The 11,750-nt window shown below is 33.8% G+C and overlaps 1 protein-coding gene across 1 annotated transcript; it reads right to left on the bottom strand.

Annotated features, from left to right (window-relative positions):
• Window positions 1-723: 723 nt before the first annotated feature.
• Window positions 724-2,795, bottom strand: LOC18037984 (aldehyde oxidase GLOX). Its single transcript, XM_006429152.2, has one exon. The coding sequence runs from the start codon at window positions 2,468-2,470 to the stop codon at window positions 863-865; it is 1,608 nt and encodes a 535-aa protein (XP_006429215.1). The 5' UTR covers window positions 2,471-2,795; the 3' UTR covers window positions 724-862.
• Between the last annotated feature and the right edge of the window lie 8,955 nt (window positions 2,796-11,750).

Genomic DNA, 11,750 nt, shown 5'->3' with positions numbered 1-11,750 from the left:
ATCATCCCTACTTGTAACTTGGAGACCACTCTTTCAATTTGTAATTTATAGTTCCTGTAACTCTATCTTGATTGCAACGAGAAATTTCACACACATGACATCAATGTTCTGCAAGCCTAAACCCAAAAATTAACTAAATTTCCATTTGCTGTAGTCTACTAATTAATTGTTTTACTATGCTAACATTTTTATATATTTAAGTGGGTTTGGCTCACAAGAAAATGTCCTGATTTTGCCAAACTAAAGGCCGTGTGATGCTGATGTGTGCAAACTTTATAAAAATTGATGTTTTAATTTGATCTAATATAAAAAAACTTGAAGACGGCTTTTCATATATTTAACATCATATCTCTCTCTCTCTATCTATATATATATATATATATATAGAAGAATTATATATATATGAAAGCAACATTCCTGCTATTGTTAATGGAAGCTTATGTGCGCCATTACTTTCAATCAATTTTAGTTCGGATCATGCTCATCTAAAAGTGACAATGGGGGGCCCCAAAGGAATCCATAGCTAGAGTGGCAAATTATATCTTATGCCCACTTGACTTGTATGCATCCATTCAATCTTCTCCTTCTTCTCTTTATTCAGCATATGCCACTAAATATTATTTCTTCTGTTGAAATGATTTTGCAATTCTGATATATATTACACTAATTTTGGGCAAAATGAGCACTTCATTCTAAAGTTAAAATAAATATTTGAACATCTTCTCATGGTAAAGTTTTCCCTTTATTCCCAATAATTTTTGTCTTATCAACAATTAACTCAGAAACTTTTATATATTTGGTCATCACAGGGTCTTAAATAAAAAAATGGAAATCTTAGTCCTTACATACAAAATTAAATTAATCAAGCAATTAAATGCACCCACCGTGCCACACTCGGCACGCCTTGATTAACTACAAAAGCCATGTAATAACCAGGTGGAGCAACGGCGCCGTTTGGAGGCGCTGTACAGCCGACCCGGTACCTCCCATTTGCGTCGGGTACCGAAGGCGTCACGGTTAGTTTGACCAATCTTTGACCTTGTTGAAACGAATGCGTAGAAAATGGCGCGTTTCCCAAATTGACCTCCAAAATTCCCACCACGGGCAATGGTACCGTTACAAATACATCGAAAGCCTCACCATAACGTACCGTTTCGGGGATTTCCTCGATAACGGGTCGGAGGTTTGCCCGATCCGATGATAAATACTCGGGAGAAAACGCTTCGATCCGTAGTTCAGTTGGAAATTCTGCGTTAAATTTATAAAAATAATGGGGATTGCTTCCAGCTATCAATACCCGCCCGTCCGGTAACAGGTTAGCAGTGGAGTGATACATTCTGGGTATGGTACCCGGGTTCAAAGTCATGAACCGTAATCCAGCGGGTTGAGTCGGTCGATAAAGAACCGGAAACAAGCATGGATTCGAAGCCATTTCAAATCCTTGAGTCCCAGCTTGAGCTCCGTTTATGATCAAAACGTCGCCCGTTGGGAGCATAACCATGTCACCCATGATCCGCCCGAATGGCATGTCCTCCATTTCCCAAGTCGGGTCAGCTGACGTGGCAATTATTCTACCGCAACTACCATGCGCGGGGGTGTCGGTGCTTCTCTGGATAAATGCTCCAAACTGGGCCCCACCGCAGACGACAATCACAGCCGTCGAGAAGTCCCCTTCGAGAGCTAACATTGCTGATGATCCAGCCGATGGATAATTACGCGGGCCACCATCCAACGGTGGATACTCTCTTGCTATTTTATTTGTCTCGTAGTCATACATCACTGCCTTGTCGTTAGCGAAAATGAAAAGGTGGCCGTTAGGAAGGAGATGAACGTACGGGTACAAATTGTCCATCTGCTTATCCTCGACGTCAGCGAGAAACGGGAATGAAACGGCACCGTTTCTCGGAGGATAATACTCGACTGTGTTGGCTCCTTTACCTCCAAGAATAATCACCGAACCGTCCGGTAATATCTGGTCCGTACCGTACCACCTGCCGTTGACTAACTCCACGTCATCAAGCTCAACCCAATCACACAACCCGGTTGCTTCGCACGGGCTGAACTTTCGGATCTTCTTATATCCGTCCAAGTCACCACCGGTTTGTAACACCGTTCCGTCGGCTAAAATCTGACCCGATGAGCACCAGGTATCGGTGAGGATCATTAAGGGACGGATTTGATTGGTTTGTAAGTCGAGGATGGCTGAGTGGGCATAGCAGTCGCGTTTGAGAGCGCGGTCGTTTCTGTCCAAACGACAGCGGCCTCTGCCTAGCATTTTGCGGGATGGCCCGATGTTGGTACGGTCTAGAAGGACGACAGTGTTGAAGCGGGTTACTGCTGTGTGCATGGAGGAAATCCCCGCGTCAGCGAGCACGAGTTCCCACGTGCCGGGGAGGTCAGCACGGGTGGAAATAATACTGGAGCATGCGAACGTGAAAGTAAAGAGCAAGAAGAGATTGAGACAATCCATGAGGAGAACTGGAGAAGTGAAAACTGAAGAGTGATGAATTTCGTTTGAGCACTTTAAAAGGAGTTTCAAAACGACGAAGTAGAGGAGAGGAGACTGGAGAGTGTCCGCCAAGGAGAAATCAGCACTGTGAAATGTCGACCGTTGATCGTCAAATGCAAGTGAAGAATTTAATGTGATGGGTCTTTGAAATTCAACGGCAACGGTATACGGTGGGTCCCCGGTAAATGAAGTGTCGGCTGTTGGAGCATTGGAGTGACACGTTGCAAAAGGACATTTTGGTATTTTGTAGATGTAGAAGGTGGCGAACGCAAGCAAGGGAAGGCAGAGCCAATTAGTCTAATTGTCCAATAGATAGAGTTGGGCCACCACGTGCTGATTATTGTTTTCTTTTTTTTTTTGTAATTGTTGTGGATATTATCCGAAGTTGGTCCAGAATAGTTATGGTGGTCGTGTTTGGAATATAGAGATATTGTAGTTTAAAAGTTATAGTTATTGTGAAAAAATTATAATTATTAAATAAAAATTAATATTATATAGTAAATATAATTTGTAAATAATAATTTACAAAAAAAAGTAAATGTATTATAATTTTTAGTTATATAAATAATAGATTAAATTATCGTAGTTTTCAAAATACAGCAGTTAGTATTTATCAAACATTTGAATACTGTGAAATTATAGGAGTCCAATTTCAATACCTAATAGGACTTGAATTAATAATATAAGTTTTTGACTAATGCTTGATTGAGACTATTATCATTTGTTTGGAGAAAATTTTATTGAATGCTCAACACTCAAATTATAGAGGACATGAATCTACCATTAGCCAATACTTTAGTGGCACTTTGTCTTAATAGTTTTTTTTGTTGCTTTTTGAAGATTTTCCTCTTAGAATTACATAAATCACCTATAACAATTAAAATTTTGTAAGAACTTTTTAAACAAATTGTTATAGTACATCAGAAGGGAAAGTGATTTATAATCCAATTATGAGTGATTTCTTGTTTTTGAGTTAAATTCTAAAAGTTATGAGATTTTAATTGGATAAATATACAATTCATATCAGTAACATGGAAAAAAAAATATTTGTTTGGAGTTAGAATCTTCTCTTGCGGTTTTTGCTTTAAGGGTGCGTTTAGCACCTCTCATAACATGAGATGCATAGCATTATGTAGTACAGTCTCATATTTGCCTACGACAGCTACTGTATTGTGGTGCATTGTATATATAGGGTTTGGCTAATACGGCAAAATGCCTCATTACTTCTACTTCTTCTTTTTGTGTTTTTGGATAAAAATAAATTTGTAATTTAATATTATATTATCTAATAATATTATAAAATATTACATTATGCGATTATATTACATTAATTAATATATAAGAATTAATTATTTTTAAATAATTTACAATAACTAATAATAAATACTTTAGTGCTAATAAGTCTAGATAATGTTAATTTAAAATTATAGTAAACTAAATAATGATATAATATATTATTACATATAGTACAGTCCATATTGCACTAAACATTATATTGCATTATAACTTAATATAACCTAATGCAATACATTATAATGTAATACAATAAAGTATGCCAACATTCCCTCAAGGTATTGTGGCACATGCATGTTTATAATGCTATATAATTAAATTTAATAATTTTATATTGTTATTTATATCCTAATCACACACACATCAATTTTTTAATGAGGGACCCCTTAAGTTATTAAAATAAGGAATAAGTTAAAAGACAAAATAAAATACTCTTTAATATATTATATGATACAATACACTGCATTAGAGTATGCGTTTTATTTGTCTTGGAGTAACTTTAATAATTTAAGGAGTCTCTTATTAGATAATGACTCATTTATGTGTGTGTGAGTGAGTAGCCAGCATGTGGCATTTGATAACGAATGTGTCAAGAGTTGAAACATAGAGCTGTGTTGTGGGACCCACAACTCTCTAGTTTTGATCTTGACTCACACTGTCGCATACAATAAGGTGTGTAGTGGCGCATACCTTATTGCATTTTATTGCTGCATTTACTTTTTGGATTGGAGTGGGAATCCTGAGGAGTGGGAATCCTTGGATTAGGAGTGTGGAGTGGGAGTGAGAGTAGGGTGTTTACTTAGACTAAATAAAAGTATGGATTGTCAATCAGAATCCTAATTATTTGTTTACTTTGTCTTGGATTGGGAGTAAATTGTTTTAAATTACAATTTTATCCTTATGTACAGAATTATAATTTGTAATTAAAAAATTGATAAAAAATATATTTGGAAAATAAAATAAATATTTTATTATATTTATAAATTAATAATAATTACTAATATTCTTAATTATGTAAATCATAATTTTTTTATTAATTTTAATTTAAATTATGTGAATAAAAATTATTAATAATAGCAACACAAATGAAATATTATTATTGATAATATAGTACAAAATTAATATTTTTTTAGAATAAAATATTTATTATTATTAAATAAATCATTAATGTTTATTAAAATTAATGTTTAATATTATTAATTTAAATATAATATTTATTTATTTTTATTTTATTAAATTTAATAAAATAAATATGATATAATTATTATTTTTAATAAATATGATATTATTTATTTATTTTATTTTTATAAGGATAAAATGGGAAGAGAGGGGAGTGGATTCCCACTCCCACCTCTCCCCATGGGAGTGGGAATCCCACTCTTCACTCCAAAATTGGGTGGGACCCACGGATTCCCACTCCCACTCCCCTCTTTTTTAAGGTAAGTAAATACTGGAGTGGGAGAAATCCACACTCCACACTCCCACTCCAGAAAGTAAACACTACCTATATTGCATGTGCGTGTGTGTGTGTGTATTGTATTTTACTTAACTCATATGAGGAGAGATCAAATTAACACAGCCTATAATTACAAAATAATCACATTTAGCTTGGAAAGAGCTGAATAGTATATGTTATCATTCACCTTTACCATGCCCTTTACTTTTCTTAGACTCTAAACAACTATTTTTCTTTTATATATATATATATATATATTATAGATTTTGATAAACTTATTAGACTGTAGACTAGAATGGAAAGAGTGGAGGAGATATTTCATTACTCCATTTAACAAGCTCCACTATCTCTGGTGTAGTGGCATTCATCTAACTAAAACCAAACCGCCAATGACATCCATGTACTGTGATTGGTTTGAAGAGAAGCCAGTGAAGTTCTTTGTAATTGATCTTACCCATGAAGCAATTAATTCATAAGATTTCCATTTCAAGATTCATGATTATATTCATCAACATAAATATAACAAGCAAGCTTTAGAACTTTCTTCTTGTGATTAACTCCATCTGAAATAATTAGTGGTGCCAAGTTATACACCAAGTGGCGTGTAGTTGATGAAGTGTAAGAATCTAATTTGCAGTCTTTTCCTTAACCCTGCCATTTTTTAATATATCTTTTAGTTTGGTCATTATCTTGGTGTTATTGCATTATGATGTATTATTTTGCTTATTACCCAGCTCTAATCATCTGCAACAATGATCATGGAGAGATAATTAGAAGTCACCCTGAGCAATCCGGCGAAGTTGATCACAAATATTAATACTAAACAATAAATACATATAATGTCACTGGACAGTGGCCCCTATCATCAGTTTCCCATAAACGACATATCTTGAGCTGAAATAAAAAATTTCATTTTTTTTTTCTTTTTATCTTTTTCAATACTAATTGTCTTCTGAAAGTCCCTTTTAATACAGCTAGAGGCCAGATCAAATTTTGAGATCACCTAATCTCTTTAACCAAATTAGAAACCATCTGGGTCATGTGTGGGGGCCTAATTTAACTGCTTTGCCTATATTTTAAGTTCTTAAATTGCCATATTCTTACCATTAAAAAGTTTGAAAACGAAGGAAAAAAGATGCTTTCATGCTTTTATTCTTGATGATTGCAAAGCCAAGACAAACGCTAACACGGGTATTAAATAAATATCACTTAAGTGAATCTTTTTCATCAGAAATTATAATTTACATACATTTTGGTGAACCTTTAAGTACACTTTTGTCCTGGAAAATAAAGTAAAAGGACTACATTATATAATATTGTTAAACTTTGCTGGAATCGTAAAACCAAAGCGAAATTGAGAAGGAAAGAGTATTACAGAAGAAGATGCCTCATCAATTTGATTTTGCGGCTTGTGTTAGTGCTTTCGCTGCAATCATATAATTTCTTTCAGGAGCATAATTGAGCATCGTTGTGTTGGCCAAAAAAGGTAAAGCGATCAAGGACCTTAGGAAACGGTAGCCTTAAAGCTAAGAAAAGATTTAGAAATTTACAGTATTATATTGATATAGAAGAACTCGACTCAATTCGCCACCAAAGAGTCGATGGGCATTAATGGGCCTGAAGGTTGTGTCTTCATCTTGAAAGCCCACGGTAAATATATTGCGTTGGGCAAAATAACCTCCTGCATGCGCTAGCTTTGCTTTGTCCTGCCGTAGGGCCGAGCAATAAGCTGACACAAGTTGTAGCAAAAAGGCTAAAGCTCAGGCACTCAATGTTAGCTTTGCAGCCACAATATCACTACCCTAGTAGCTAGACAAGTACTCTTCTCTTACAAGCTTGCATTGTATAAGTTTTTTTTTAATACTGATTACACATCATATTAATATATTACACAAATATTTACAACTGCCATTAGAACATGTATTACACTAATATTTACAATCAGATATATAACTTAGACTTCCATTATTACATTAGTTCTATGATACATTATTACATTAATTCTATGAAGTACATGCCCAAACATATGACCCTCACAAACGAGGGATGTCTCTACTCCACTCGGATTTTGTAAGAGAGAAAGACTTACAATTAATTTCACACAATTTTTTACTTAATTGAGGGAGGTTGAGTATATAGAGACTCGAACCACTACCCTCATAGTCCTACTTAACTTTGAGAGTAGTAGTTCATCACTAAGCCAAAGTCCAAGTGGATTTTCATTGTATAAGCTGTTAGCTGAATTTGAGCTTGTTTAAATCGTAACAATCTCTTGATAAGTGCAGATAGCTATAATATAACACAATGACCAGGGATAAAATTATCCAAGGGATATTACCCTTTAGGGATAACTTGATTGGATGTGAAGATTTTCGCACCCACAATAACAAGAGTTTGATGATCCATGACAAACAAGGTTGGCTCGTAGAAATTTCGGGCCGCCCTGCCCAAATAGCTCCAAGAAAACGACGAAATTGAGGCAGCAGGGGTCGAATGGGCTTTTAAGATAAGGTTGACAAATCGATTTTGTGAGAACTACATCTAGTTAGCCCTCTGGCTACATAAAAATCGGAGATCTTAGAGGGACGTACAAAAGTAGCAAAACAATACAAATTGTGATTTTTCTTTCTCGAAAAAGTCAAGCCTAGTACCCCCCCCCCCGCCAATTTGCCATTTGCATTGTTATTATTCTCATTAGTGAATGAATGAATGAATGCCATACGTGCAAAACAATTTCTTTTCTCTTTCTAGATCCAACGTTATCTTTTTACCCTTTTCTTTTTAGGTCATGTGGCATTTTCATGGCCGCACTAAAAAGCATATTTTTTTTTTTTGAAGATCACTAAAAAGGATATTGAGTAAATGACATGTAACATATTGTGTGATCTTGTCTGGGCTATTTGGAGCGAATGTATATTCTCATTACAGGTAGTTGGGAATCAATCACTTTAATCTTATGGCTTAATTATCGAAATACAATATAAAGTCTTTCATTATTATTTGGTGTCTATATCTTCCTGATTTGATGTGGAAAACATTGAGGGAGTGAGATTTTCAATATAATGACAGAATTACTTCATCTTTACGCGATTATATATGGACCCAATTAGGCTGGACATCTCCTCTATTATTGTTCTCACTATTCTTGTTATTTTTTTGTTTATTGCCAATTACTTGAAGCTAACCACTATCTTAATTTCCTGAGAATATATCAGCAGTTCCCTAAAATTACACATATTTTTACACTAATTTATAACTATAAGATTTAAGACATATCAACGGTCAAGATTTTGTGAAATTAATAACATGAATGCTTACTAACAACTATAATTAATGTACTTTTCCACTCCTCATTAGTTTCCTTTTAAAACATGATATCTCTCTCCTAAGTTTTCTTAGCATTTTTTTTTTCACTTTTCTATTCTCATGGCTTGGCCTCTAAATTTATCCATTGAATGTAGGGATGGCAAAAATCCTTGATGGTGTAGGGGTCCGTTATGTGAAAATTGGATATGGGGTCTAATTTTACCTTCATTTTATAAAAAAGATTGGTTACAAGTATAACGCTTTATGCTCATTGATTGGACGGGTCAGGTCGGGTGTAAAACACTAATACTCGTACCGCTCACTAAACATATTTGGCTATTGACTCTTTTTTTTTGTCTTAAAAGTTAAAATCAAATAAATATTAAAGTGAAATTTTGAAACCCTAAAACATTGATATTAGCACTTAATAACTTAGTAATCAGAAAATCGATCTAATATGATATTATCCTAAACATTTACTTGAAGATTTTAATCATTTAGTGAACTAGACATTACTAAACCATCTAAATCTTCACATAATTAGAAACAAATGATAGAACAGTGCTCAAACTAAGGTTAGTTGAAAAAAGTGAAGGATGGATAAGGAAATGCTAAAGTGGAGTATTTTGTTCTCAATCTAAATATTTAGTAATATATTGATTAAAATTGAACCTAACAACCATTAAATTATAATTAATATTTACCTAAAATTGATTTTTTTTATATAAATATTTTAGTATAAAGTGTAGCATGTTCATCTAAAGCTAAATAGTTGAGATATCATTTTTTTTTTTAAATATATGTAGATGTTAAAAAATAAAAGGGGATATAAAGGATAGGTGAAAGAGATGGGTATCTCTAATTTTTATTAGGGAATCCAAACCCACACCCGTTTAAGCCCACAATGGGTAAGGGTTGGTAACAGAGATGTTTTCTATCAAATGAATACGGATATAGGCATTTGCACCCACGATCTTAAGAGTTATTTTTGTTTTGATTTCGAGAGAAAAAAATTTAATGATGAGAAAAAAAAAAGGAAAAAAATGTTGGCGTAGGGGAAATAGTAAATAAGAGACAAGAAAAATCTTAATAAAAAATTTATTACGTCCCACAAAATTTTAGCCGTTGATATGTTTTAAATTTAATGATCATAATTAATATAAAAATAAATATAATTTTAGGGGCCGGTAATTTCTTAATGTAATACTAATAATAGTATGAAACCCTTGAAATTAAATTCCCTGGAGACAGACAAGACCCGTAAATTGAATGCACTAACTAAATGAGAAAGTGCTTCCTTTAGCAACTGTTACTCTATTACACTTGGAAAAAAACATTGCTCTTTTAACTTTTTCAATCAAATGTAGAAAACAATTAATTTGTCATCAAGTTTATCAGCTTTAAAGTTAAATAAGAAGCTAATCCTAACTCTAACATGAAGGCAGTGTGTCACGGGGTGATAGTTTTGTGCAGTAAGTTCCCGTGCGGCACTTGAGCGACCTTAGCATGTGAGTCGCCAAGTAAGCCTAGATTACTCCCTAAACAAGCCAAGCACACACACTTGGAGAAAATGTTAAGGGAAGTAAGAGTGGAATGGCCAAAGATGATTGTATTACACTTTGAATAATTACAAGAGTGTTTGTACAAGAGAGCTTGAGAGCTAGTGTGCTAGGTGTGTTGTGTGGGTGTGTTGGTGGTTGTGTGAATGATGGGTGTTCACCCATATTTATAGGGGGTGGAATGCCTAATTCTAGAGAATTCTATTACAAGTGGCAAAACACTAAGGGACCCAAGTGGTGAGTCCTAGAAAATTCTAGTGAATGGATAATATGTAGAGAGTTCTAGACCTTTGGGCCTTGGTGGACTTTGGGCCTTGGTGGGGGTTTTGCTAAGTGCACCCCAGCTAGTTAGTTGTCTTGGTGGCCCAATTTCTAAGTTAACTCCCACTTCTAAGTGTATCCACCTTGAGTGCCAAGCGAGCCCGTGACAAGTGGCTAACATAAATTAATTTAGGATTTGGAAAATCTTTTAACATGTGTGCATTATTATTTAAATAAGCCTTAAAGTTGAATAAGAAAATAGTCCTAATTATAACGTAAAACCAATATTATATCTTTGTTAAACCAATACTATAAGCCTTAAAGTTGATAGAATATTATTACTTATCTATTCACTGCTTTTGGTACATTTAACATTTTTCTACTAATTAATCTTTATTATTATTATTTTTTTTTTGAAGGGTAAATCGTGAGAAAATTTTAAATTGATTATTTTTTTTGTCCCTATCTCATCTAAAATTGAAGCACACACTGTCAACTTGAAAAATACTATTTAAAAACCATTAAGCTAAATCTGAATAAACTAAACATTAACTGGGCGTCTGGATTCATGAATAACAAGCTAACACAAGCTTTATCAATTCGCATAGAACCTATTTTATTTTATTTATTTTACTTTATACATATACATATATATTTCTTGTCAAATTCTACTTTAACTTCATAATTTATAAAGTGTAGTTAAATTACGTAATAATGTAACTTTTATTCAACCAATAGTTGTTTTCAATAATCTTAGAGAGTGTGTGACAACTAAATTACACTTAAGTTATTGAAAACATCTCTCTTGTATGAATGTAAGTTACACTATTATATAACTTACCAAATTGCTTGGATGATATGTCATAGTCTCATAGAGTTGTCTTTTATCCTCAAAAAGGCATCCTTTGGTTAAAATCAGAATCCTTCAAATCTGATAGTGCCAATTATGAAGGTCGCTGAATGAGGGAACCAAAGTCTCATCAGCGGCTTCCGTCCATGGAGTTCAAAACCTCCATTATGGCAGGCTGCACATGTTACCCATTTCCCCCCCGCCAAATTCTTGTAAGAATAAAAACAATTATTTTTCTTGACAGTATTCACATAAGCTTAAAATATCACGACAGGCACAGGCATTTACAATGGTTCGATTAAATTCGATTTTTTTTTTTGGGGGTAAATTACAATGTTTGTACGTATAATTTGTCTTGCATCGGTTTTTTGTTTTATTAAATTATTCTGCCTTTCAAAAAGAAAATCATATTAGAAAAAAAAATTATATGATTACTTCTTGTTATTTATTATGAATCAGGCGTGGGCCATTTGGACCCCGAAAAAACAGTAGTAGCAGGCTTGATTTTGTTTTTTA

Source organism: Citrus clementina, unplaced genomic scaffold (genome assembly GCF_000493195.1).
Source record: "Citrus clementina cultivar Clemenules unplaced genomic scaffold, Citrus_clementina_v1.0 scaffold_6, whole genome shotgun sequence".
Taxonomy (NCBI): Eukaryota; Viridiplantae; Streptophyta; class Magnoliopsida; order Sapindales; family Rutaceae; genus Citrus; species Citrus x clementina.
The sequence above is the reverse complement of the archived record's forward strand: the minus strand, read 5'-3'. Positions and strand labels throughout refer to the sequence as shown.